The 25,822-nt window shown below is 26.6% G+C and overlaps 7 protein-coding genes across 7 annotated transcripts; 5 read left to right on the plus strand and 2 right to left on the minus strand.

Annotated features, from left to right (window-relative positions):
• The first annotated feature begins 201 nt into the window (after positions 1-201).
• On the plus strand, positions 202-2,015 carry Tmem43 (Transmembrane protein 43). The gene is made up of 6 exons (XM_017902499.1): positions 202-358; positions 520-702; positions 774-1,006; positions 1,077-1,377; positions 1,445-1,650; positions 1,733-2,015. Exons 1-6 carry the CDS (start codon positions 344-346, stop codon positions 2,013-2,015), a joined length of 1,221 nt encoding a protein of 406 aa, XP_017757988.1. The 5' UTR covers positions 202-343.
• A 490-nt stretch (positions 2,016-2,505) lies between these two features.
• On the plus strand, positions 2,506-6,554 carry Upf3 (UPF3 regulator of nonsense mediated mRNA decay). The gene is given in 7 exon segments (XM_017902430.1): positions 2,506-2,757; positions 3,200-3,614; positions 3,694-3,845; positions 5,025-5,176; positions 5,178-5,671; positions 5,760-6,055; positions 6,163-6,554. Coding segments are annotated over 7 exon segments (1,848 nt in total). The 5' UTR covers positions 2,506-2,634; the 3' UTR covers positions 6,379-6,554.
• Positions 6,555-7,035: 481 nt separating this feature from the next.
• Positions 7,036-12,866, minus strand: Cap-D2 (CAP-D2 condensin subunit). The gene is made up of 21 exons (XM_017901810.1): positions 12,752-12,866; positions 12,543-12,677; positions 12,276-12,454; positions 12,064-12,203; positions 11,910-11,991; positions 11,767-11,829; positions 11,456-11,689; positions 11,060-11,392; positions 10,785-10,977; positions 10,390-10,712; positions 9,923-10,315; positions 9,598-9,842; positions 9,399-9,519; positions 8,984-9,304; positions 8,755-8,885; positions 8,410-8,664; positions 8,065-8,337; positions 7,859-8,001; positions 7,441-7,758; positions 7,274-7,369; positions 7,036-7,208 (listed from the first exon to the last, which is right to left on the minus strand). Exons 1-21 carry the CDS (start codon positions 12,864-12,866, stop codon positions 7,036-7,038), a joined length of 4,266 nt encoding a protein of 1,421 aa, XP_017757299.1.
• Positions 12,867-13,293: 427 nt separating this feature from the next.
• Positions 13,294-14,051, plus strand: LOC108548731 (WD repeat-containing protein WRAP73-like). Its single transcript, XM_017901822.1, has 3 exons — positions 13,294-13,458; positions 13,596-13,778; positions 13,857-14,051. The coding sequence occupies exons 1-3, from the start codon at positions 13,294-13,296 to the stop codon at positions 14,049-14,051; spliced, it is 543 nt and encodes a 180-aa protein (XP_017757311.1).
• Positions 14,052-14,122: 71 nt separating this feature from the next.
• Positions 14,123-16,734, minus strand: Elp2 (elongator complex protein 2; the record flags this gene model as incomplete). The annotated part of the gene is made up of 2 exons (XM_017901834.1): positions 15,309-16,734; positions 14,123-15,242 (listed from the first exon to the last, which is right to left on the minus strand). Coding segments are annotated over exons 1-2 (2,301 nt in total), but the record flags the coding sequence as incomplete, so codon positions are not given.
• A 317-nt stretch (positions 16,735-17,051) lies between these two features.
• LOC108548750 (uncharacterized) lies at positions 17,052-18,033 on the plus strand. The gene is made up of 5 exons (XM_017901845.1): positions 17,052-17,096; positions 17,190-17,343; positions 17,408-17,617; positions 17,702-17,897; positions 17,979-18,033. Exons 1-5 carry the CDS (start codon positions 17,052-17,054, stop codon positions 18,031-18,033), a joined length of 660 nt encoding a protein of 219 aa, XP_017757334.1.
• A 250-nt stretch (positions 18,034-18,283) lies between these two features.
• Positions 18,284-23,188, plus strand: LOC108549564 (putative ATP-dependent RNA helicase DHX57). The gene is made up of 12 exons (XM_017902997.1): positions 18,284-18,539; positions 18,743-18,881; positions 18,982-19,166; positions 19,225-19,685; positions 19,776-20,299; positions 20,383-20,690; positions 20,749-21,238; positions 21,335-21,717; positions 21,782-21,903; positions 21,969-22,288; positions 22,358-22,972; positions 23,045-23,188. The coding sequence occupies exons 1-12, from the start codon at positions 18,469-18,471 to the stop codon at positions 23,186-23,188; spliced, it is 3,762 nt and encodes a 1,253-aa protein (XP_017758486.1). The 5' UTR covers positions 18,284-18,468.
• Positions 23,189-25,822: the final 2,634 nt, after the last annotated feature.

Consider the following 25,822-nt stretch of genomic DNA (forward strand, 5'->3'; position numbering starts at 1 on the left):
AGTTAAAGGAAGAAAAATTTTATCGAATTAAGGTGGCGTATATGTAATAAAATAGATCCTAATTAAATGCCATCTATCATAATTTTTCATACTATTATACACGATTATCGAAGCATTATCGAAGATATAACAATTATAATGTATGCAGTATGAATTGAAATATATGACATAAAATGCGTAAAATTAAACAATATACACAAACTGATTTGTGAATAAATGCAATCAAAATGTATACACTTTAAACCAATATTTATTTGAAATTATATATAAAATGTTATTTTGAACGACATTGCTTTCAGTAAACAAGTTAAAAATTGTTAGTTATATAATGTAATCTATTAAAATGTATCGTGCAAATGTAAGCATAACAACTACTTATTCCTAACTTGACTTCGTTTTAAATTTCATTTTTAATTGACATAAAGTATTGTATAATATTTCAATTACTTATGCATTAGATATTTTATGTTATTTTGGGGATGTTTATGACATAGTTTAAATATGAAACACATTGTTTAGCAAAATGGACAGCCCCAAAGGGCAAATACTGAACCCATTCATCAAAATCGAATTAATGGAAGACAACCTCCTCCTGTAAATATTCCAATGACAGTTTCTGAACAATTTAGAGAATCATGGTTAACTGCTATTATTGGTCTTATTATGTTTGCAACTGGCATGTGTCTTTTATTTTGGAATGAGGTTTGTAAATGTTTGTATCACTAGTTAAATAAAAAAATTTGTATTATAAATATAGATTTCTAATATTATAGGGAAGGGCAGTGAAGGTAGCACATTCTTTAGATGAAGCTTTACGTAATGTAGCAGTACTTCCAAACGCAATGAAGTTATTACCTGAATATGAAGGACGTTTAATACATTTATCAGGCCCATTGAAAATATCTGAACCATTAACTGAACCTGATTATGGTGTAATTGTGTCAAGTGTGAAATTAAAACGAAGAGTTCAGATGTACCAATGGGTTGAAATAGAAGAAGAAAGAAGGTAAATTTTTTATAAAACTTATAGTTCCATTATAAATAAACTTTTATAACTTATACTTTTTATACATTAGTTTTGGAGGAGTAACAGAAGAAGAAAAACATTACTATTACACAACAGAATGGAAGGACAAACTTATTGATTCAGATCATTTTTATATTAGAACTGGTCATCATAATCCAAAAGAAATACCTATTAAAAGTCAAGTACAAATTGCAGATGAAGTTAAGATTGGTGAATTCACTCTTGGGATTGAATTAAAAAAGAAATTTAATGACTTTGTAGAAGTTACTAGTGATGAAAGACCTGAACGTAAAGATATTAAGATGCATTCTGGTTTATATTATCATAGTTCTAATTTATGGCAACCTGAGGTATAACAATACTCTTAAATATTTTACAAATTTAAGAAATTGATTAAATATACATTTTTGTTTATAGGTAGGTGATATACGCATACAATTCTCCTATGCAGGAAAAGGAGGAGATATATATTCTATAGTTGGCATGTTACAAAAAGGAAATATTGTACCATATATTACATCACATGGAGAAGAAATTTTACTACAAAGGAAGCACAAAATATCAGTAGATCAAATGTTTCATTTAGAACATGTGCACAATTATTGGCGTACATGGAGTATTAGGTAATGTTTTTGTAATTTAAATAATATATTTTGATATTCCTTAATTTAAAATTTTATACTATAATATTATTAACTATTACAGAGGACTTGGTTGGTTAGTTTTATTTTTAGCAGCAACATGTTTAGCAAATATATTGAGGACAGTAATTTTAAATTCAACATTCTTATGTGGAATAATCGCAGTTGAATCTTTGACAATGTCTGTATCAATGTCTATTAGCCTACTAGTAATTGGATTTGCTTGGGTATGGTACCGACCAGTAATAGGACTTTGTCTAGCATTAGCATCAATTTTACCATTTATTTATTCAACATTAACGTCAGCTTCTCAATCTCAACAACGTGATAGTTATAGAAGATTATAAATTTTTATTAAATAATTAAATTTTATTTGTGTAAATATATTAACTTATGTAACTTGTTCTATGATATATCTGTATACTTATTTTATGTAAGTTAACATAAAATAATATTATAATTAGTTTTACAAAATATTATTAACTAAATTGTGAATTGTTATATAATACAAATATGATTAATTATTTTAAATATTTAAAATGTAGACAATAAACTATTTTGTAAACATTAAATATGTTTGTACAATTTTATGTATTAGATTATTAATGAAATAAATTATTTCTACCATCAAATAAACAACTAGTTTACATTCGATAGCGTAGTATTATTTTATTTGACTTCGAATATTGCAATCTAGAAAAATAAATTTTATGTTTTGATTTGATTTCCCTAGATGTAAAATGTATATATATTTTAAAATTCCCCAATGAGTGAAGACTTATTTTTTCTTTAACCAATAGTTTTTTCACGATTTAGTGAAACAAGATGGCCGCGAAAACTTTGTAAACGGAAACGTTTATTTTGATGACTGAAGAAAAATTGCATGCTTTAAATATTATTTTTGTTTAGAGTGTATTGAATTGACACAAAATAAATCTAACTTATCAAGAAATTAAATAAATGTAGATGACAATGACTGAGGAAACACAACAATCTGAGACAGTCGCACAAAATGAGGCACAAACTAGTTCTCCAGATGTTGGAAAAGTTAAAGATAATAAAAAAGAAAAATGTCGACCTATGACGAAGGTATATTTGACTAAAATGATGCCGAAAATTTACGAGCCTCTTATTATTTATATAAAATATTTTTTAATTATCTACAACATGATATATTTAATAAATCAAAGATCGAAGCTTAATTTTTGAGTTTTGGAAAATTTATAACACGATTTTATAAAAAGATACTATTTGTTTAATACATTGTAAATAAAATATTGTCACAGATATAAAAAAACAAATTTTCCGTTTTATATAACAGTAAATATAACATTGTTATTGAAAATGGAAAGGACACTGCTATAAGTCATGTGATATCTTTATTATCTCAGTTTTTAAATAAAAAGTAGAAAATATTTGATACTAATATGATAATAACTCGTACAAATTTTCATAATCATTATAAAAATTAATATGTTATGTATTTAATTCAATTTTAATTAATAATGAAAGAAGTAAAATATATTTATAGGTAGTAATACGGAGATTACCTCCAACTATGACTCAAGAACAATTCTTAGAACAAGTTTCTCCATTGCCGGAACATGACTATCTTTATTTTGTAAAAGCTGACATGTCTATGGGTCAATATGCTTTCTCCCGTGCTTATATTAACTTTGTAGAGCAACAAGATATTTTTATGTTCAGAGAAAAATTTGATAATTATGTATTTGTTGACTCTAAAGGCACAGAATATCCAGCAGTAGTAGAATTTGCACCTTTCCAAAGGTTGCCAAAAAAAAGAATAGGGAAAAAGAAAGATTTGAAATGTGGTACAATAGAATCAGATCCTTATTATGTAAGTTTCTTAGAAAGTCTTAAGAATCAAGATGCTGAATCTAATGTATCACAGCCAAAAACAGAATACTCATATCAACCACCTGATAGTAAGTTATTTTGGTACAACTGATATGTTAGACTATCACATTATTTTCTATTTATGTTATACTTATTCTTTCATCATAGATACACCAAAAAAAGTTACAACCACACCTCTTTTGGAGTATGTAAAACAACGTAAACAAGAAAAACAACGTCTTAGAGATGAGAAACGTGAAGAAAGACGACGAAGAGATTTAGAAAGGAGACGAACAAAGGAAGATCCTATTATATCTAAGGTGACAGTACATCTTATAATGTATTTATTTATTATTTTTGATGAATTAAAAGTAAATTAATTCCAAACATGACAAATACAGTATAGAATAGAAAAGGTTATTAATCAGATATATTAAGAAAACTGATTATAGCAATACATTAAATGTAAATTATAAGTATTGTATTCTTTACTGTATTTGCTGATACTAATCTTTTCACCCTACAGTCTGCATGTAATATTGAAGATAATCATACCAAGTATTCCTTCCTTTCTAATTCCTCAACTATCAAGTCCGAAGATATGTATTTTGATCATCATACTGAAAATTTAAACATACTTCATGAGTACAAAGAAGAAGTTTCTAATAGTGGTACTACAACTATAACACAAGCTAACAAAAGTTTGTTAAATATGCAACAACAGTATTACAAAAACGAACATACAGAAGTATATATAAATTGTGTTAGAAGTGTGCCTCATGTTAATGAACGTTGTCATTACACTAATAAACAACAAAAATTATTTTATATTTATGAAAAAAATTACGAAGAAAAAGATACTAATTGCAGAAAAAATAACTATTATCATTGGAGTAATGTTAAAAATAATTATATTTATAATAATACTAAGTGCATGTCTCATTATATTAATAATAAAAACTATTTTTCTATTCTATCAAAATCTCAATTTACTAATTTACACAAAACTTGGAAGATGCAAATGCCAGCTGAAGTATCAAAGGCAAGAAGTTGCAGTGCTGTGTCTGATTATCATAAAATTTATCCTTTTAAAACATGTGAAACAGGATTGCCAGGATATCGTAGAACTTCATGAATTAGGAACTGCAAATGATTAGCAGAGAAATTTATGTTATGTATTTATTTACTACATGTTAAAAGACCATGAGGATTAAAGAATTATTTATCACTTGTGCAATTTAGTTCAATGCCATATATTGTTTCCGTTTAATATTGTATTCCAAATTTATATACATTTATTAAGATGTAATTAATTTATTACTGTTTAATTTGTATACATTAAATTTTGTAAAAGAAACTATTTTTAGAAAAAAAGTGAAAACTCTGTGTTCCTTTATTGTAATTTATTATTCAATTTATCACATTAACTCTATTAAATCTGTTAATATTAAAATTAGTAAAAATGTTTTACTTAAAATAAATATTTTACTTTGTTGTAGGTTTTGAAAAATCCAGATCTTGATAAAGAAATGTGTAAAGATAATAAAGAAAATAGAGAGGAAAAGGATAAACTTTCACCCAAAGACATCAAAAACCGTATTAAGAAAGAGGATAAATTACGTGACAAGGTACCGCGTGATCGAGATTCTAAAAAGAATTGAAGATAGAAATAAAGATAGAGATATAAAACATCAAAGACGACACGAAGAGAAGAAGATATATGGAAGACGTGATGAAAGAGAGGGTATAAAAGATGATAAAAGATTTGATGGGAAAGATGAGAGAAAATATGATTTTAAAGAAGAGTTTAAAGATTCTAGGGAACGAAAAATTGAGGAGAAACGAGGTAAAAGTTATGAAAAAATGAGGCAAGAAAAAAAAAGGCTTGCAGAAACTAAAAAACAAAATGTAGAATTTAATGTCGATACAGAAAGTAGTCCAAAATTAAGAAGCGAGGATGAAGAATTTCAGAAGAAGGAATCTCAAGTTGATTTATATGAGAATATTAAAGAAAATGAAGAACCTATGGATGATAAAGAAGATATTGAGAATAGTAAGGGAAAAGAAAAACAAGAAACCTATGAAAGAAAAGTTCTAATAGAAGATTCTGTGCAAGATTTTGAGACAAAAGAACAGAAAAGGACAGGTATAAATTTAGTAATAATACAATTAAATATACAAATTTCTAGTATAAATATTTTACTTTTGAAATACTAATATATTAATATTTATAGAAACTATATTAACGACTGTTGAAAGCAATAAAGAAGTTGAAAAGTCAAAATCTAATGAAGATATTAATAAAGAAACTAATGAAGATGATGAATCTGAAGAAAAAAAAGATTCAAAAGTCACAAAGAGGCGTAATTCACTTGAAAGTGGAGGCGAAGGTGGTACAGGCGATGGAAATTGTTTGAGAAGGCACAAATCTTTAGATGGAGGAGATCAAAATAATCTACAAAAGACTGAAAATGATGACAAAGAAAAAGATAAAAAAGATCCACGATTAGAACGTCGAATTAGAAACAAGGTATGTAATTTTGGTTAAAATATTAAAAATACGTTATTTATTTAAGTTTATTTAACCATTTACGTTAAAAATTTACTTTAAAAATACATTTTATTATAAAATAATAGGATCGTCCTACCATGGAAATTTATCGTCCTGGAATGGGAAAATTTAGTAAACAAAGATTAGAACGAGAAAAATCTAATACTAATGACGAGCGAGCGTCGCTTTCGCAAAGTCCTACTCCAAATCCTAATTCTAATAGTCTTTGTAAATCAGGGAAGCCTGGAACAGAAGTACGTTCTATGACGTTTAAACGTAGTATTAGTCGTGATTTGGTATAACAATTGTTAAATGTAAATCTCTTCCTAATATTAGTGATACATGTGTCGAAACTGTATTAACATATAAGATTTTTACACTAGTCTTTCTCACGACGTACAATATCACATAGTGTATCTATTGTACACAAATGCATAATAAAATACAGTGTTCTCCTTACGACTGGAAAATCCATGTAGCCACGAATGTATAAAGCTTTCAAAGTTATTTGCATTAAGCAATTTGATATATGTAATCATACATTATTTTTTATTCTTTCCTTTTGTTGTGATATGTATGATACATAATATTATCATTAATTATCTAAATGTTATATCGTGTTCATAATTTTTATTAAAATAAATATTTCTATAATATTTTATATTTATCTATAATATATATTATCTATAATATTTTATATTTTATAAAACCAGTAATATTAGTATATTTTTATAATATACTATTTTAATTAGTATATTTTCTAAAAAGAAAATAATTTTTATTAATTTTATTATTAATGCTATGAAAAAAAGGTATAATTACAAAAAATACATTTTTATATTTTACTGAGTTTTTATTAAAATAATGAAGCAATAAAAATATATTTTTACTTTACTTTTTGACCTTAACCTAGGATATCAAAAATATAAAATCATATATCAAGTATATATGTACAAACTTTAATTTTTTGCTCGTAATTGATATAAACGTGCCGAAGATCTTTCTGAAGAACGCACTGATATTGAATGTTTCTCATTTCCTTTTGGCAATGATGATGGTGTGATTGCAACTGAATCGATACGCTTTTTCCGACTTGATCGGATTACACTTCGTGTAGATGTATTTATCTTAGCTAATATAAAATACGTAATAATTAAACATAAGTAAAGAATTATTTGTTTAAAAGATAATACATACGTTGTCTTTTAGGAGTTTTTAATGGTACATCAGTATCTGAATCCGAACTAGAACTCGATTTGGATTCTCGTGACTTTGATATTTTAGAACTTCTTGCTAAACCAAAAATATACTAATTAATAAATTCGATTCTTAATAATTATTCTTTATTTTAAGAAAAAACATACTTTTAGTTACGGGTATTGGTTCAGAATCACTATCGATATTACCATCCTCTTCTTCACTACTACTTCTGTGCTTTGTGCGTCTACTACGCTTTCTTGATTTTGGTGCCGGAGGTGGTGGCATTACTTCATTGCTATTCTGATTTGTATCTTCTCTTCCTTTAAGGAGTTCCTCTATCTTTTCTTCCAATTCTATACATGCTGCTTTTGTATTCACTTTTTTCTTTGTTTGGTCAATAACAGATTGCAATGCTTTTAAAACTTGCTTATGATGAATTTTCTCTTTCAATAGAGGTAAACATTCTATAAGATGGCGTATACCTAAATAAAATTTGTTCAATTTAAAAAAAAATAAAATTTAACACAGTTTTGAATGTAATTGTAAATAAATTTTTATATATGAATATGTTTGCTTATTTACTTTTTGCGCTAAATTGTAGAAGTGAAAGACAATATGCAAAGTCACGCCATTGTCTTTCTGTAGTAGCCAATTTAAATCTAGTACAAATTTTATCAATAATGGCATCAACTTGTTTTTCTTTTTGTAATAAATTCAAGATATACCTGGAAACATTTTGAACAGTGAATTAATTAATTAATTTATTATCATTTTACAAATATACATACTTTAAAATTTTCTGAAAATCGGATTCACTTATATCTAAATCAGGATCAGTCAATCGAGACAATATATCAGGCATCACATTGTACAAAGCATTGCCTTTTTGTGAAAGTGCTTTGAAAAATTGCTTTGCATCTTGTCGAATTTGAGTATCTTTGTCAACTATACAAAGAGCTAATTCTGATATTTGACCTCTCACACGTACCATTTCCCTCAATATCAGACTCGACAATACTCGGATACAAGTACTTCTTACATTTATATCTTCATCTTTGAGTCTACAAATTAGTTATGCTTTAGATTAATTATGATAATATAATTGAAATTAATTCAGTTTTACTTTTAAGTACCTGCCGTAAACGTGTTTTATCCATGGCTCAATTTGATTTGGAAATCTAGTTGTAAGATCACTTATTCCAATAAGAACATTAGCCCGAATACCAGGATATGGTGAGCGTTCTAATATTGTGATTAAAAGTTGTAAAGATTTTTCACAGAAATTGGAACTCACTGTCATCATTTTACTGAGAGCAAGAGCTCCAGCAGCTTGTATGTCTTCATTGTTATATTTATCATGATATTGACATACATCTAACACTAATGGTCTGTAACAAATTAAATGTAGATATTTACTCATGGAAACAGCATTAATATAGTAAGAAGTATATAAATGTGTAAAGTATATTATGACATACATAAATTGTACTAAGAGTCCATCTCCAGTAACAATATGATTTTCAAGAATATCATTTATAAATTCTGCATCTGCATCCTCTGCTGCTCCTTCTACAGCCTCCTCTCCATTGTCTTCCATAATTATACTTGTCTAAGTACAAAAATTATACAAGTATGTTAACATGTTATTAACGTGTAATTAACATAATATATATGTTAACATACACGTTAAATAACAATGTTACATACCTCTTTATTACGAATTATTTGTCTTGCACTATTTGGAGTTGTTACCGCATTCGATTTTCGAGACATATTTAAATTTTGTTCATTTTTATCGGAATTTTTTCCTTTCTTCAAATTTCGTATAATATCTCTTCGTTTTAATTCCTTATAAACTGATGTGTCTAAATGTGCCATTTCTTTAATTGCAATATGTCCAATTAAATATAATAATTTAGACAACAAAAAGGATGAAACAGTATGTTCAGACGAATTACTATTAAATTGTCCCTGAATATACACTTCTAATAACAATTGCTTTATTAAATGATCAGGCTGATTTGCTAGCTAGAATTTAAAAATGTTATTTTAGTTTGTAATTGTTAAGTTTCATTACAAAACTGTTATAATATTATTAGTACAATATCAGTATACTACTTACGTGGTATATGGCATTAATTGCATCAGTTGCAAATGAAATATATCCATCCTCTTTTAAATTTGTAAAATTTTCTATTAGTAATGCAAGAATTTCTTTAAACATTTCATGATCATTGGGATACCTGTCAATAGTAATATATATATACATGCGTACATATATACATATTTTAATAATCATTTAATTCTTATATTTAGCATACCTAATAAATGACTTTTCAATATCATCATTTTTATGTTTTACAGTCAGCAATGCTCTACATGTATCTCTAGCCAGTAAAAGATCAGTCTTTGCTCGTGGCCCAAGTCCTACTTTTATTAATACTTCTAAATTACCAGTTATAATACCATCCTGAGCTTGAGCTATCATTGTTATTAACATTAAAGCAGTTCTGCTATCTAATGAATCTGTATCTGATGATTTCATTGAAAATTTTTCCCATAAAACCTATTAAATAAATTATAAATATAATTTACCCACAGCTCAAAAAAATGAAATTAAAAATTATAATATTTATACATTATTACCTGTAATATTTCGTTATTGATATCATCATTATTATACCAAGTTGAAATAAGCTGAGTCAAAGCTTGACTTTGACCTGGTTGAAGTCCCTTTAGTAAATCAATCAATGATTTAACACACTGAAGAGTTTCTTGTCGTTTTGACTTTTGATTTTCATTCTTATTTAAATAAAGATCTTTATACACCATTGCTATGTTATTGCGCACTGATTGATCACGATGAAATACTTGAAACAAAGCATCGCGAATAGCATCTGCAGCTCCAGCTACACCAAATTGATAAGCAATTCCAAGTAAAGCACATGCTTCAATAGCATCACTTGCTGTAGTAGAAAAAAGCAACTTTTCTGCCATAGGTATAGCAATTTCTAATTCAGTTGCAAATTCTAAACAATTCTGAAAAAATTTATTATTAAATAATTTTGAACAAATAATTTATTAAAATAAATATGAAATATTTCAGAACATACTTTCAAATAATTTACAACTCGTTTTATCGCTATTATTTCTTCTATCTCATTATTTTTCTTATCTGTCAACTGCTTTTTATTTGTGCTTTCATTTTCATTACTTGTATTATTTTCAGATTCCATAAATGTTTTTAATAAAAGTAAAAATAGACATTCCTCCTTTGCTTCAGGAGACAGATTTTCTATATCTGGACTCTGCTTTAATTTTATACAAACTTTCCATAAATATGTTACTGCTTCAAGTATTTTTTCTTTTAACATTAAGTGTCTGACATGCTCAAATGCTATATCAACATTGATATCTTCCACTTCAGTTTCATTATCTAATTTATAAAATAAGAATGTTTATTTAAATTAGATATATTTATCATACTGAAAAAAATGTACATGTATACCTTGCTCTTTATCTTTGTTTCCTCTGTCATTAATAACTTTTTTTAATGCTTTTCTTATTTCTGGAAGGAATGTATTCCACAGTTCTAATCTTTGATTGTCACCACGAGCACTTTTACTAACACTTTCAGTTTGGAGCTCTCTTAGTTTTATTTCTTCTTTTTCTAATGATTTAGAAATTTCTATTTTGTTTAACTGTAAATATATTTGATATTATGCATAAGTATGTCTTTAATGCAAAATAATTACATAAATAAATGTAATTCCTTATACTCACTTTTGCTGCAAATGGGTTACCTTGTAGTAAGGCGCGCATTAATTGTAATGCTTGTTTTCTTACAATTGCACTTTTATCTTCTAAACGTAATGCAGTAGCAGCTAAAAGTCTTCCTTGCCTTGCTAATGGAATAGCTCCTTCACAACATAAGTGTTGCCAAACTTGTAAAACTTTTGATCTGACATAAGCATTATTATCAAGAATATGTTCTTCCAAGCTATTAAGACATTCATCACGTTGATCTTTTTGTTCTTGTGTGAGATCATCTCCAGTTAATGTTTTTTGTACAACCTCACGTATAATAGTAATAGTACAATTTCTCATAGTATAGTGCTAAAAAACAGTATAAAATGAAATAAATGCATACTATAATTGAACTAATATAAAGAAATTTACCTCACTAGCTAAATAATCCATTACATCATCAAGAATAGGAATTATGATTTTTGGTTCAGTAGTAGCAATATTTTCCAAAAATATTGATATATTGCGACTATCAGGTTCAGATAATTCACTTTCACCAATCTCTTTTATTATTTCTCTTATTAAACCATTACAACCACAACTGTTAATCATTTGAATAACTCCAACAGCTATATAAGCTGCTAACACATCATGCAATTTCACCAACTATAATATTATAATTTACATACTTAGGTACATTTTCACATTTAAACAAAACTTACAATCATTAAAAATATACATACCTGAATAATTCTTATTACACAGCTTATACCATGGTTATATTTTTTAACTGAAGTACCTAAAATCTTTTTAAGAAAGGAAATAGAATAAAAAAAAATTAAAATCAAGTTTAACTAATAATTTTTATAAAAATATAAAAATTTACCTCAAAAATTGTTTGTCTTATGTATTTCTGCTTTGAATCTTTACATTGTTCTAAAATTTTATAGCACACTTTAGTAAATAATCTAAAATATAAAATATTTTATGTATTAAAATAATGTTTAAAACTACAAATATTTTCTATCGAATAAACTTACGTAATAAATGAATCCTCCAAAATAGGAGGTTGCCAAAGTTTTTGTAGTGGTAACTGTAATAATCTATAAATATATTCTAATACTTTCTCTCTACTAATTTCCCATTCTTCTTCTATATCTGATTTCACAGACTTTTTACGCTGATAAAAAGAATAATCAATAAAAATATAATTTACAACAACAAATTATTAAGCTATTTAAATCAAACAAACCTTCCCTATGCATTTATCATTTACATCCTTAGAAATTTCATCATTTATATGGCAAATAAGCCCAGAGAACAAATATCCGAGCATTTTATTTATGTTTAAAAATTTGAGCCTATCTTCTTCTTCTAATTCATTTCCTCTTTCAAATATACTTTCCAAATCAAGTACTAACGTCTCAATAGCTTCCAAAGTAGTAATTAAATTAGTATTATTAATTGACATGATCATAATACTTATAAAATGTATCTATATAAAAAGAATAATTTTTACCTTTTTGAATTCTGATAAAACCACGCATAATAATTGGCAATTCAATTTTATTTCCATAAACAATTAGAGAAAAAAATGTATCAAAATGTTTGAAAATAAAATTAACACCATTGTATTGGAATGCTGTTCGAGCTTCTGTAAATATGATTAAAGTAATTGTGATAAAAATGAAGAATATCATATGAAGATCTATAAAATTTACAAAATACCATCAAGGGCTTGTGATAATAGTCGTATGGGAACAAGTTTTTCAACGAAATATTGTCCACTCCGAGTTTGTGAAAGTTCATCCTTATTTATAGGAATAACAAAATTTTCGATCATTTTATTAATTAATAATTTATAAACTTTTCTGTCTTTATTTATAAATTAAAACATTTAAGAATTTATTCAATTATTATTATTTCAGAGAAGTATAAATTTTAACAATGTTTGTAATCAAACACTGTTTGCACCGTTACTATCACAGAGCATGATTATTTTCAAATTCATTACTACCAACATAACTCCGTGTGAGCTACAATTCACAATTAACTACAAATTTATATCCATGTATAAATTCAAATATGATACAATTGAAAAATATTTAATACTTTTTAAATTTTCATGTTAAATTTTGAATTTTTTTTTAATTAAATTGTATATAAATTATTCATATTATTCAAACTAATTTCGTATTGATTATACTATATTTGTTACATTGACTAAATTGAAATTTTATAATAATACGTTATAATTTAATAGTGCCGCAATGTCGCTAGAAGTAGAAAATGATATAATACGAGTAAATAATCAATTGTGTAATTTTTCTAAAGATGGAAGATTTTTTGCAACTGCATATCAAACGAATTTAATTATAAAGAATCATAAAAAATTGGATACCATTCACTCATTCGTATTTCCAGATATAATCGAGGTTAGTGTATATGATTAAACTAACAATAAATAACTATTATTTGATTTCTATGATCATTTAATACTATAAAATGTTAATCACAATAAAAGAAATAAACTATTTTATAATATTAAAATTTGGTTTTCATTTTATCATAGTATTTAGAATGGTCTAAAAATAGTGAGTATATTTTGTGTGCAAATATAAAAAAGGCTATTATTCAAATATATTCCATTCGTTATCCTGAATGGAAATATAAACTAATTGAAGGTAGTGCTGGTTTAGAAAGTGTTACTTGGTCTCCTGATAGCAAATACATTTTGACATTATCAGATTTCAATGTAAGTAATAAATTTACTTGATATTAAATAAATTTATAGTTGATGTATTAAAATTAATAAAATTACTAAAATACTCAGATTCAGATATCTATATGGTCCTTGGAAAATCAAAATGTAACTCATATACAAAATGTAAAATCTTCTTTCCATAAGTTATATTTTAGTCCAAATGGCTATAAATTAGCAACAGTAGTTACAAATGAAGGTAAAGATAATATAGAAGTTTATAAAACTGACACATGGAAGCTAAACAAAGTAAGTAATTTGATTTAAATCTATGATTAAAGTCCAATTTTATATTTTATAATATAATAAATATTTTACAAGTTCTTTTATTTACAAAGATTTATATTATATATTTTAACAGTATGATCAGATCCACAGCTTGCTAGTTGCAAATTATTAAAATATCTTTTATGTGGCCGAAATTTAAGCCTTTTAACAGTTAAATGATGTGCTTGAGAAGAATCATATACTATATATTTTTCCCATTCAAAATTATTAAAAAGCATTTTCAATTTATGTATTTCTATATATCCAGTTTCAAATCCTATTGCTAAAATATATGAACACTGAGAAATACTTTGTAATGAAAATGCAAGTGCTGTAACAGAATTTTTTACATCCAAACTTGTAGCTGGAACAATTTTATCATTTGTAAAGTTTGGATTCCAAATTCCAATTTTTCCATCCCTGGAACCAGTTGCAAAGAAAGATGAATCATATGTCCATGAACAACACCATATTATACGTGTGTGGAGATTATCCTTTTTTAGACTAATTGCAATTAAGATGTACATGTTATCTTTATATTCAAATAATGACCATCTTCTATCTCTAGAAACAGATAGTAGATATTTGTCATTGGGTGAAAATTCCATTTGTGTTACTGTTAATTGATGAGATAGAAGTTTTTGAACTTGAGTCCATGAATTTGTACTCCATAATAATATTGCAGAATGTTCAGGAGATGTTGATTTACACGCAGTTGCCAATAATGACCCATCATGTCTGGCAGTTATAGAGAATATTTCATATCCATGACCATAAAGTTTTTGTAATTCTGGCCATAGTGTATTTTGCATTAACTCTTCTTCCATAGGAGGAATATAATCCTCATCTTTAAAGTCACTAGTTTCAATATTTTCAATTTTTATATTATTAAATATTGCTTTATTTGTTAATCCAAGAGCAGGTACAGATGCACTGTCAGGTACCACATCTTTAAAATCATCAACATTGGCAATTTTTATTAAACAGTTCTTAAATGTTGCTGGTGCTGTAAATATACGAATAACTTTTTCTTCTGCTCCTGAAGCAAACATATATGGAGTCAACATAACTAAACAAGACATATTATATCCATGGATTTGTGGTCGTCCAACTTCATGCCAAAATTCTATTTCATTTTTCCAAGGTGCATGGATTCTTGTTGTTTGATCTATACTTGCAGTAATGAGAAACCTGTAATACAATATAAAAATTGTATAGCTTTTTTAATGAATCATACTTATAATTTTGAATATCAACCTTCCATTTGGATCCCAGCAAAGATCAACCACTTCAGCAAAGTGACCACTTGGTACAGATTTAGGAATCCAATTTTTTATGCTGTTTGAGTATTCCCAAATATGAAATGATCCTTGGTAACCATGTGCTAATATATTTAATCCATTATCACTAAATTTACAACCATAAAAGCCCATTGAATTACCGCCAACTTCACCTACTCTTACTTTTTCTAACCAAATTCCAGTTACTTTATCTGGTTCCCATATAATCATAGATTTATCTAATGAGCAAGATAGTAATCTTAAAATTCTATCCTTATTATTCAATTGTAACCAGTGTACACCATAAATCCAACCTTCATGGCCACAAAGAACAGATTCTAAAGTAATATTATACTTTGTGCCATTAACCATAAACATTTGTTGCTTTTGATGTAATTCATCATTTGAGAATTCTATATTATATGCAGAAATTTTCCATAATCGTATCATGGCGTCTTGAGATCCACTTGCAAGTAAGATACTATTATCTATATTGCAATTAAAGTCCATACATCGTATCCAATCTTCATGACCAATTAAAGTTTGAACTTTTATAAAATGTAATTTTTCTACAACATTAGAATTAGTTACATATAATTCAATTGTTGAATTTTCTGTTGCAATAGCCAAAAATGGTAAATCTGTATTTGGCAAGAAAGAAAAACAAGCTTCTATTGGTAGTTTTCTACCAAATGTAAGTGTCTCTAAACATTTTATATTACCATCAATATCTCTCAACCATATTTTTAAATCACCCTTAATTGATCCAGTACATATTAATAATTTAAACAATATTTCATCATTTATAAAATCGTGATCAGAAATATATAATGAGTTACTAAATGTGATGATATCACCAACTTCTATAATAGAGCTACATATAAAGAGTTCATTTCTTTTGCTCCAAATAATAGCTGTTCCATCTACTGAGCTTGACAGTAGTTCTCTTTCGGCTTTTAAATTTTTTCGTCTGATCCATCGTACAGTATTAATACGATCTTTGTGTCGATGAAGTGTGTTTGTTACTTTACCAATTTTTGAAATATATGGATCATAAATTGCAACTGCATGACATGCTGCAAAACAAATCAATCCATTTTTTCCCCAATCAGCTGAATGTGGAACTTGATTGCAAGCACATGATATATAAGTTGTCATATCTTACTTTTAATTATTGATTGTGTGTAAACTGATTATCAAAACACTAACTTAACCTCGAAAGTTACATGCATTTGCACCGTGTACATAGTCTTCGCTTTAAAAACTATACATATTAAACACGAAAGTTACTAGATGTTAGTTTGATCCCTATTTTTACCGCCAATTTTCTTACATTCAAACTTTGCAATCCTTTTAACTTACTTTTAATAAAACATTTCTTCTTGTATAAAGGTTGAGCAGTTTGTTATCAAAATAAACAAAAAAATGTAAAAACTTTATAATATCCTTTTGCATTTATACTTAACAATATAATATTGAAATATCTAAATTCTAGAAATTAATATGTGGACGTTTAAGTAGTATTGATGGAATATGCTGGTCTCCGAATAGCGAATTATTATGTATATGGTCTTCCTTCAGCGATGACACAAAACTAATTATTTATTCAAACATATTAGAAAAAGATATTACAGTATTCTATCCTGCCCAAACTATAAATTTATTGCAAATGGAATACACTAATTATAAAAATTTAAAAGGAATCGAAAATGTAACATGGATGCCCAGTGGACAATTATTAGCTATAACAGGATTTAATGAAATGGTATAATTTCACATATTTTTTAAATCGACTGTGTTTCCATCCTATTATAATTTTTTTCATAGTGATATTTCAATGCAAATATTTATGTTTTAGATCGTATTATTAAATCATGTGACGTGGAAACCGCTTTTACAATTATGTCTTGAACCTATAATCAAAGAAAATTATTTAAATAAAGTATATGAAGAACGTATAATTCAATCAAAATTTTCTAATAAAAATACAACCTGTTACAATAAGCATACTTGTAGGTACTTTATTTTACAAAATTTATATAAGTATTACTGATATTAAAAAATTGATATTTATAGTGGAAGAGAAATCTGAACGTCCAATAAATATCAAGATTGACAGGAAAAACAATATCGAGAGAGTATCAATAGCTAAGTTTGACATTTTAGAGTTTAGCTCTTGTGGACAATATTTAGTTATAAAACATCAACTTTATCCTTCAACATTGTGGATATGGAATATTATCGACGATTATTTTGATTATTTACTTCTTGAAAATACTATTAGAGGTGAGTATTTTGATAATATATTTTTTTTTATATAAGTAATATATTTTTTCTATAATTAAGTTATATTAAACAATTCTTAATTAGCTGCAAGATGGAATCCTACACGCGCTCATCTTCTAATATTTTGCGAGTGCACGCATATATTTGAATGGACACCGCACAATGCAAGTTGCATACCAATTTCCCGAAATATTACAATATTAGATGCACAATGGCATCCTCGCGGAAATTTCGTACTGCTTTATGGTTACAATAAAGCTATTATTTATCAAATTGAAAAGTAAATTATGAGTTATTTAAATAATACCTATAATTAATAAATTTATATTTTATATTTTTAATTTGTTAATATCATTTACAGAAGCAATAAAACAATTAATGACTTTTTAAAAAACTTAATTTTGATATCTTATTAGTTAAAGCAATATAATGCATCCAATAAAATTGCTGGTAATACATAATGGCATATAAATTCATTCATACACTCCACACAAAAACAGATATTTTTAAGCATCTATTCTTTTGACACAGTGGTTACCATTGATTTTTTCATTTTTAACTGTCGGTAATACAGAGAGTAATATAATAAACTTCATTTGTAAGATAAGCATTCTTTGAATAATTGAAAAGTAATATGTAACACGAGAATTGTTATCATGGACTTAACTTTCGAAAATTTAACAAACTAATACAGTGTCCTATTTTTTTGTCGCGGAGTGTATGTTTCTATCTGTCACTGCTTATACATTCACTATTTCTTAACTTTAATTTTTTTCGGATATTGCAAAATTTAATTAAAAATATTGTTTAAAGTAATTTATATAAAACGAAATTATTTATAACTTACAAAGATGGATCATACCACCACTGAATTAATGAAAGACATTATATTAGAAGAAAAACATGTGGAAAGAAGCAGCACGTAAGTAAACAATTTAACCTCTAATGCATTATAATAGAACTATTGTAATAAAAGAAAAATAATTAAAAAATTACACTATTAGAAAAAATGTTATTTTTCCAAACTCAATAATTTGAAATATTAAATATAATTATTATACAACAAATTCTTTTTATATATTTCAAAATTATATTTTAAGTTTTAAAAATACATGTATTTTATAGGAATGTATCACTGAAGAATAAAAGTAATAGTAATAACCTACATATTTCAAACAAACTTAAAGCAGAACTACAAACCTTAAGAATATCAGAAGAATCTGAATGTCAACTATATGATACTTTAAAACACATATATGGTTCTGTATGTATTTATAGACATTGTTATGAACTTGTTTATTTTATATTATACACATATATATTTATAAAATGTATTATTAGAAAGTAATATAGTTTTTTGACAGAGTTTTAAACTTTCTGATGCATCAGAATTTAAAAATAAAAGATCCAATTTAGGCAATCAGTATTGGATAGAAAGAGGCAATTTAGTTATTAAAGGAATTGTTGATTATTCTTCTAAGGAAAATACACCAAAAACTGATGAACAAATTACTAGACAATTTGCAACATCTAAACTTGAAAGTTATGGGTAAGTAATTAAATTTTAAATATAAAACATTTATAAATAAAGATATGTTTTTTTTAAGTTTTCATCAATCACATTGCATTGAGGCATTGCTACATACAAAAGGTGATGTAGGAAAAGCTTTAGAAGTACTATTTTATAAATATTATAAATTGGAATATATAGTAAGAAACAAGATACCCAATGACATTGATACATTAGATTTATCAGAAAGAAAGAATGAAGAGAAAGAAGCTCTTGAATCTATTTATGAAGACATGTTTATTGAAAAAATAAAGAATCAAATTTGGATTGTAAATCTCAAGTTAGATTATTTAGTAAAAAATGATGAGATAGAACAAAAAATTCACAAGATTAAACAAAAACAAGAAAAAGAAAAGGAGCGAGAAGTTTGTAGATTATTTATTCATAAAAAATGTAGATTTGGACATAAATGTAAATTTTTACATCAACAACCACAGGTATTAAAAATACCTGACAGAGAGGATCCATATTTTACCTTAGAGATAAGATTTCCTGAAGGTATTATAACTATTTATAATACAAAATATTATGCAATTAATGTATGAATTATATTTGTTATCATATTTTGTTTTTTTAATATTTCATTAGGTTGTAAATATCCTTATGAACCACCTTATTTTTATTTTTATAAAAATGATGGTACATTTCCAAGTATAAATTGTTTAAGAATAGGAAGAAGGTTGTACAATGAAGCACTATTGATATCTGTAGATGGATCACCTTCTATTTTTCCAATAATATCTCTCTTGGAAAATGAATATGATATAAAAGAATATCTACAAGAAAATAAAGAACAATTTTTAGATCAAAATGAATTATTATTCCAAAAACATTTAGAAGGTGAAGGTGACACAAATGTTGCTACACATCATGAATTAGGATCTGTTCATAGAAAAAGCAGAAATAATGTTAGTCAGGAAGAAATATTAAAAGAAGATGATTTAATTGTAAAAAATTTTAAAGAAAAACAAACAAATCCTAAATATAGAAAGATGAAAGAAACTAGAGAAATGTTACCTGCTTGGTTAAAAATGGATGAAATTTTAGAAATAGTACATAAAAATCAAGTTATTATAATTTCAGGTGAAACAGGATGTGGTAAAAGTACACAGGTAATTAAATAAGTTATGAACTTAATTAAAAAAAAATAATAAATTCAAATAATGAAATAATATAAAAAACTATAATTTTTCAGGTACCACAGTTTTTATTAGATGATTGGATTCTTAATAGATCTGAATCCAAAGAACATATTAACATTATATGTACACAGCCACGAAGAATAAGTGCAATAGGCGTAGCAGAAAGAGTTGCAACGGAAAGAAATGAACACACGGGTGATACAGTAGGATACCAAATACGATTAGAAAGCAAAATTTCCAATAAAACTAGGTTAACATTTTGTACAACTGGAATCTTATTGCAAAGATTTTCACTAAATCCAGAACTAACAGATGTTACACATATTATTGTAGATGAAGTCCATGAAAGAAGTGCTGAAAGGTAAATTATTTAACTTATTTATTCGTCTATTTTGATTTAACTATTTTAATATTTTTAGTGATTTCCTATTGATGCTTTTAAAAGAATTACTGCCCAAAAGATCAAATCTGAAAATAATACTTATGAGTGCAACACTTAAAAGTGAAATCTTCTCTTCATACTTTGAAGGAGCTCCTATTTTGTCTATTCCAGGAAAAACGTTTTCTGTAGAACAAATTTTTTTGGAAGATATATTTGAAAGGACAAATTATGTTCTAGAAGAAAATTCAAAATTTACGCGTAAAATTAAAGGTGATTGGGAACAACTCCAAATTGACTTAGAAACTGCAGAAGTTGAAGGCTTGTCTGCTGCTACACCTAAAGAATCTATCCAAGATCAAAATTTATCATTAATGCAAATTGTCAGTAGATACCATGGCTATAGTAAACAAACACACAAAAATTTATATGTTATGGATCATGATAAAATTAATTTTGAACTCATAGAGACAATATTAGAATGGATTACTTTTGGTGAACATAATTACCCCAAAACAGGGTCAATTTTAGTAAGTACATTTTCTTTCTTCGTTTTTTCCTTTTTTCCTTTTTTCTTTTGTTTATTATTGAAATAATATATGTTTAAAGTAATGTTATACTTTTAGGTATTTTTACCTGGATTTGCTGAAATTATTACATTGAAAAATCGATTAAATGACAATAAATATCTCACACCAAAGACTGGAAAATTTATTATCATACCTTTACACTCATCTTTATCTAATGAAGAACAAAATTTAGTTTTTAAAAAGTGTAAAGATATTAGAAAAATTGTATTAAGCACAAATTTAGCTGAAACATCTATTACAATAGATGATTGTGTTTTTGTAATTGATAGTGGAAAGATGAAAGAGACTAGGTTTAATTCAAACCAAAATATGGAAAGTTTAGAGATGTGTTGGGTATCACGTGCAAATGCATTACAAAGGAAAGGTCGTGCTGGACGTGTTATGCCTGGAGTATGCATTCATCTATATACCTCGTACAAGTATGTATAAATGTTCTCCAAATAATTTTTCAAAATATTTATACAATTTAAAAATTTTTTTTAGATTCAAATACCACTTCTCAGCGCAACCAATACCTGAAATATTACGAATTCCTTTAGAACCACTATTATTACGTATTCAACTATTGCATACAGGAAAATATGTTGACTTGTATAAAGTTTTAGGTAGTAACAACTTTTCTATATTTTTAGTTACTTTTCTAATGTCTATTATCATTTTTTTTATTTAGGCAAAATGTTGGAGCCACCAACAGAAGAAAATATTTGTAGTGCAATTAAACGTTTACAAGATGTTAGAGCATTTAATTCTGAATGTACATTAACACCATTAGGCCACCATCTTGCAACACTACCTGTAAATGTTCGAATTGGAAAATTAATATTGTTTGGTACAATTTTTTGTTGTCTTGATTCAGCACTTACTATAGCAGCTTGTTTATCGCATAAAAATCCATTTATTATACCTTTTGAAAAAAGACATGAAATTGATGCAAAAAAAGAATTTTTTACTGCTAATTCTGATCAGCTAACTATTCTCAAAGCATACAAGGTAAAGGTATAAACATAAATAATATAAAACATAATTATAATATAAGGAGATATCATGTTCTCTTTACAGAAATGGTTGGAAGTACATATGCACAACAATAGGGCAGGTCAAGCATTTGCAAATCAAAATTATCTGTCTGTGCATACTCTATACACTTTGGCAGATATAAAATATCAATTATTAGAATTATTAGTTTCAATTGGTTTTGTCCCTATTAATTTACCCAAACGACAACCAAATGTTGATAAGATTCTGGAAATTACTGGATTTGAACTCAATATTAATAATGATAATTACAAACTTCTTCAAGGTTTACTTTGTGCAGCTTTATACCCTAATGTGGTAAAAGTTCTTACACCAGAAAAATCCTTTCAAGTTCAGTCTGCTGGAGCAATTCCAATACAGCCAAAACCTGAGGAACTTAGATTTCAGACTAAAAATGATGGTTTTGTCAGTATCCATCCATCCTCTGTCAATTTTCATATTGGTTATTTTGCTAGTCCATATCTAGTATTTCAAGAAAAGGTTAAGACAAGTAAAATATTTATTAAAGAAGTATCAATGGTACCGATTCTACCATTAATATTGTTTTCTGATTATGAATTAAAAATAGAATTATATAATGGGATATTTGTTGTATCACTGGAAGATGGATGGATTTTATTTAGTGTTGAATCACATAGGGTAAGGTTATTAATTTTTATGAAAATTAAAATAAAAATTTTAAGTATATTATAAATATATTTTTCATCTTAGGTGGCTCAACTTTTACAAAGAATGAGGATGGAATTAATCAAACTATTGGAACAAAAAATGAAGGAACCCCTTTTAAATCTTTTAAATCATCAAAGTGGGAAAAAGATTATTCAAACAATTGTAAATGTAATCACAAGAGAATAAAATATAATATATCACATATTTTTTAAATATTAATTATACATTAATAAAAATAAGTTATGATTTATACAATGTATCTCATTTAAGTGTATATAACAGATATCTCACAAAGAGCAAAAGTTAAAAAAAAGATACGTTTTTACAAAATTTGGATGATGGAACACATTGCATGGCATTAATAATTTTTTTTTGTGTGTATTAGCAGAAGAGATTTTAAGATCATGTTAATTTTTTTTTAATAGAACCATATATTTTTTTAATGATATTATAATAGTAGATTTAGAAATAAATTCAATAACCCACTGTGTGATGCCATTCCATGTAATAATTCATAAATTATAGTAGTCGGTTTTCCAATAATTAAGGGGTGTCCATGAATTAAATCTCATATGTATGCCTATGCTATCTAGCTGTGTCAGATCATCTAATCTGATTTAAATTTATTTTAGGTTTCAACTAAATGAACTTGGTGTTATACTTAATCATTATTCCACATGATCATTTTTAATTTTTATTATCAACCATCAAACTTTTAATAACATAAACTTATTAATAATATTTTCATGCACATTATTCTTCAATGTGGCCACCAACATAAAAAATATGCATTTGTAATCTTTTTAAAAACTTTTCCCTGTCTAAAGACATATGTTAACATATCATTATCTCAACAATTATTTTTAAACTTTTGATTAAAAATTCTACATTTGATATTTTCATTTTCGTCATATAAATTCATGACTTCTCTTATAATATACATAAAATCAACTTTTCAATATTTTTTCCTATTCTATTGCTATTGAAATTGTTCATCTACAACAACCAGTTATTTTAAACAGTCGTAGTAAATTTAACAAATAATTATTTGAACCGAGTATTATAAGGTGCAAGAAAACCGTGTTAATCAACAAACTTACAAGGAGAGTGCAAGTCCTTTGGGTCACCGATTTAGTTGAAACTTTGCAAGTTTGTAGATATCGTCCTGCAGTTTCAGAAAATATATCATTATAGCCGCAACTACTCAATAATTTTTGAAATATTTGCGATTAAAGTTTTATTACTTGGGTAACTACACATTTATTTTCAGCATTTTTCAAATTAAGTTGTAGCGTAACGGTGACGATGGACAATTGTTACATTGCAGGAGAGGGATTCGGTTCTCGTCTATAGTTGGTTTTCCTTCTTCAATCTATTTTTTATTTTATATTCATTTTTCGCCTATGAAAACATTGTAAATTAACAATTGTAAATGAAATTTCTTAATAAAAAAATTTATTTTTTACGCTTTCTTATGCTAATATATATTTATTACAAAATAATAAGAATATTATGCAAGAAAAATACCTTTCTATAGCAATCTTATTTACTACAGGAAATACAAAACCTATCGCTCATGTAAGTATTAATTATTAAATTAAACATTGTATAAGAATGTTGCCTATGATTCCAACTTTGCTGTGCAGCTATAAATGTTCATGAAATAATTACAAAAACTTGGAAATTTATTAATTTTCTACTGTCGAATTGATTTCTAGTATCTAGTTCGAATTAAAATTTTACCGCCTGCGATTAGCACCATCTATGATTTTGGACCTAAAACTCAGAAAAGTAATAGGAACATAGAATAGGCGAGGAAGTCGTCGAAGAGCTCGTCACGTGGCAGACAAGGATAGAGACAGGATAGAAAAGGATAGAAGGGCTCCGAAAGAGAAAAGTTAATAAATTACTCAATTTCCGTAATTAATTTATGAACTTTTATAATTTCATTGCAAAGCTGGAACTTCAGGCAACATTCTTATATAATTTTCGTAAAGAATTTAACTCTAAATTGTAAGTTAATAATTTTTGTTTCATGGCGTCTATGATTTCGTAACGACGACCATCACGATCGTCCGTGAAAATATTTAATACTAAACGAAACTAGAATCAAAATGTGAATAAAAGTGATATGTGAAGACGCCCCAGGATATCATTTATATAATGTGTGCATGAAGTTCATTAATTGATTACGCAGAAGATAGTAATTAATGAAAAACCAATGGCGTCTTCGACAACAATTCAAACACTCCGTAGAATAATCATCAATAATTAATTAATTAGGGACAAATTTATATTGAAAGTTATATTAGAAAGTTCTTAAAGGATCTGCCTTTACGATGCAATTATAAAAGTTCATAAATTAATAGCAGATATTGAGTAATTAGTGAATTTTCCACTACCGATTTGATTTATTAAAATATATTAGGAGTACATAACCAGAGTTAGTAAACTAATATTAGAGCCATCTATGTTCTCGTTCGACGACTTCCTCGCCTATTCTATGTTCCTATTACTTTTCTGAGTTTTAGGTCTAAAATCATAGATGGTGCTAATCGCAGGCGGTAAAATTTTAATTCGAACTAGATACTAGAAATCAATTCGACTGTAGAAAATTAATAAATTTCCAAGTTTTTGTAATTATTTCATGAACATTTATAGCTGCACAGCGAAGTTGGAATCATAGGCAACATTCTTATACAATGTTTAATTTAATAATTAATACTTACATGAGCGATAGGTTTTGTATTTCCTGTAGTAAATAAGATTGCTATAGAAAGGTATTTTTCTTGCATAATATTCTTATTATTTTGTAATAAA

The sequence above is a fragment of the Eufriesea mexicana genome, unplaced genomic scaffold, assembly GCF_001483705.2.
Source record: "Eufriesea mexicana isolate 0111107269 unplaced genomic scaffold, ASM148370v2 scaffold474474812, whole genome shotgun sequence".
Classification (NCBI taxonomy): Eukaryota; Metazoa; Arthropoda; class Insecta; order Hymenoptera; family Apidae; genus Eufriesea; species Eufriesea mexicana.

Bases quoted from the DNA above. Each gene is read 5' to 3' on its own strand.
- LOC108549564 (XM_017902997.1), top strand. From the start codon at position 18,469: ATGGATCATACCACCACTGAATTAATGAAAGACATTATATTAGAAGAA. The intron at 18,882-18,981 runs GTATGTATTTAT...GTTTTTTGACAG, and splicing joins TAAAACACATATATGGTTCT to AGTTTTAAACTTTCTGATGC. The intron at 22,289-22,357 runs GTAAAGGTATAA...TTCTCTTTACAG, and splicing joins CTATTCTCAAAGCATACAAG to AAATGGTTGGAAGTACATAT.
- LOC108548731 (XM_017901822.1), top strand. From the start codon at position 13,294: ATGTCGCTAGAAGTAGAAAATGATATAATACGAGTAAATAATCAATTG. The intron at 13,459-13,595 runs GTTAGTGTATAT...ATTTTATCATAG, and splicing joins TATTTCCAGATATAATCGAG to TATTTAGAATGGTCTAAAAA. The intron at 13,779-13,856 runs GTAAGTAATAAA...TAAAATACTCAG, and splicing joins TGACATTATCAGATTTCAAT to ATTCAGATATCTATATGGTC.
- Tmem43 (XM_017902499.1), top strand. The intron at 1,378-1,444 runs GTATAACAATAC...TTTTGTTTATAG, and splicing joins CTAATTTATGGCAACCTGAG to GTAGGTGATATACGCATACA. The intron at 1,651-1,732 runs GTAATGTTTTTG...TAACTATTACAG, and splicing joins TGGCGTACATGGAGTATTAG to AGGACTTGGTTGGTTAGTTT.
- LOC108548750 (XM_017901845.1), top strand. From the start codon at position 17,052: ATGCCCAGTGGACAATTATTAGCTATAACAGGATTTAATGAAATG. The intron at 17,344-17,407 runs GTAGGTACTTTA...TGATATTTATAG, and splicing joins CTGTTACAATAAGCATACTT to TGGAAGAGAAATCTGAACGT. The intron at 17,898-17,978 runs GTAAATTATGAG...TATCATTTACAG, and splicing joins ATTATTTATCAAATTGAAAA to AAGCAATAAAACAATTAATG.
- Cap-D2 (XM_017901810.1), bottom strand. From the start codon at position 12,866: ATGATCGAAAATTTTGTTATTCCTATAAATAAGGATGAACTTTCACAA. The intron at 11,992-12,063 runs GTAAGTTTATTC...TTTATATTTTAG, and splicing joins TTGGAGGATTCATTTATTAC to ATTATTTACTAAAGTGTGCT. The intron at 7,370-7,440 runs GTATGTTTTTTC...TTTTTGGTTTAG, and splicing joins ACCAATACCCGTAACTAAAA to CAAGAAGTTCTAAAATATCA.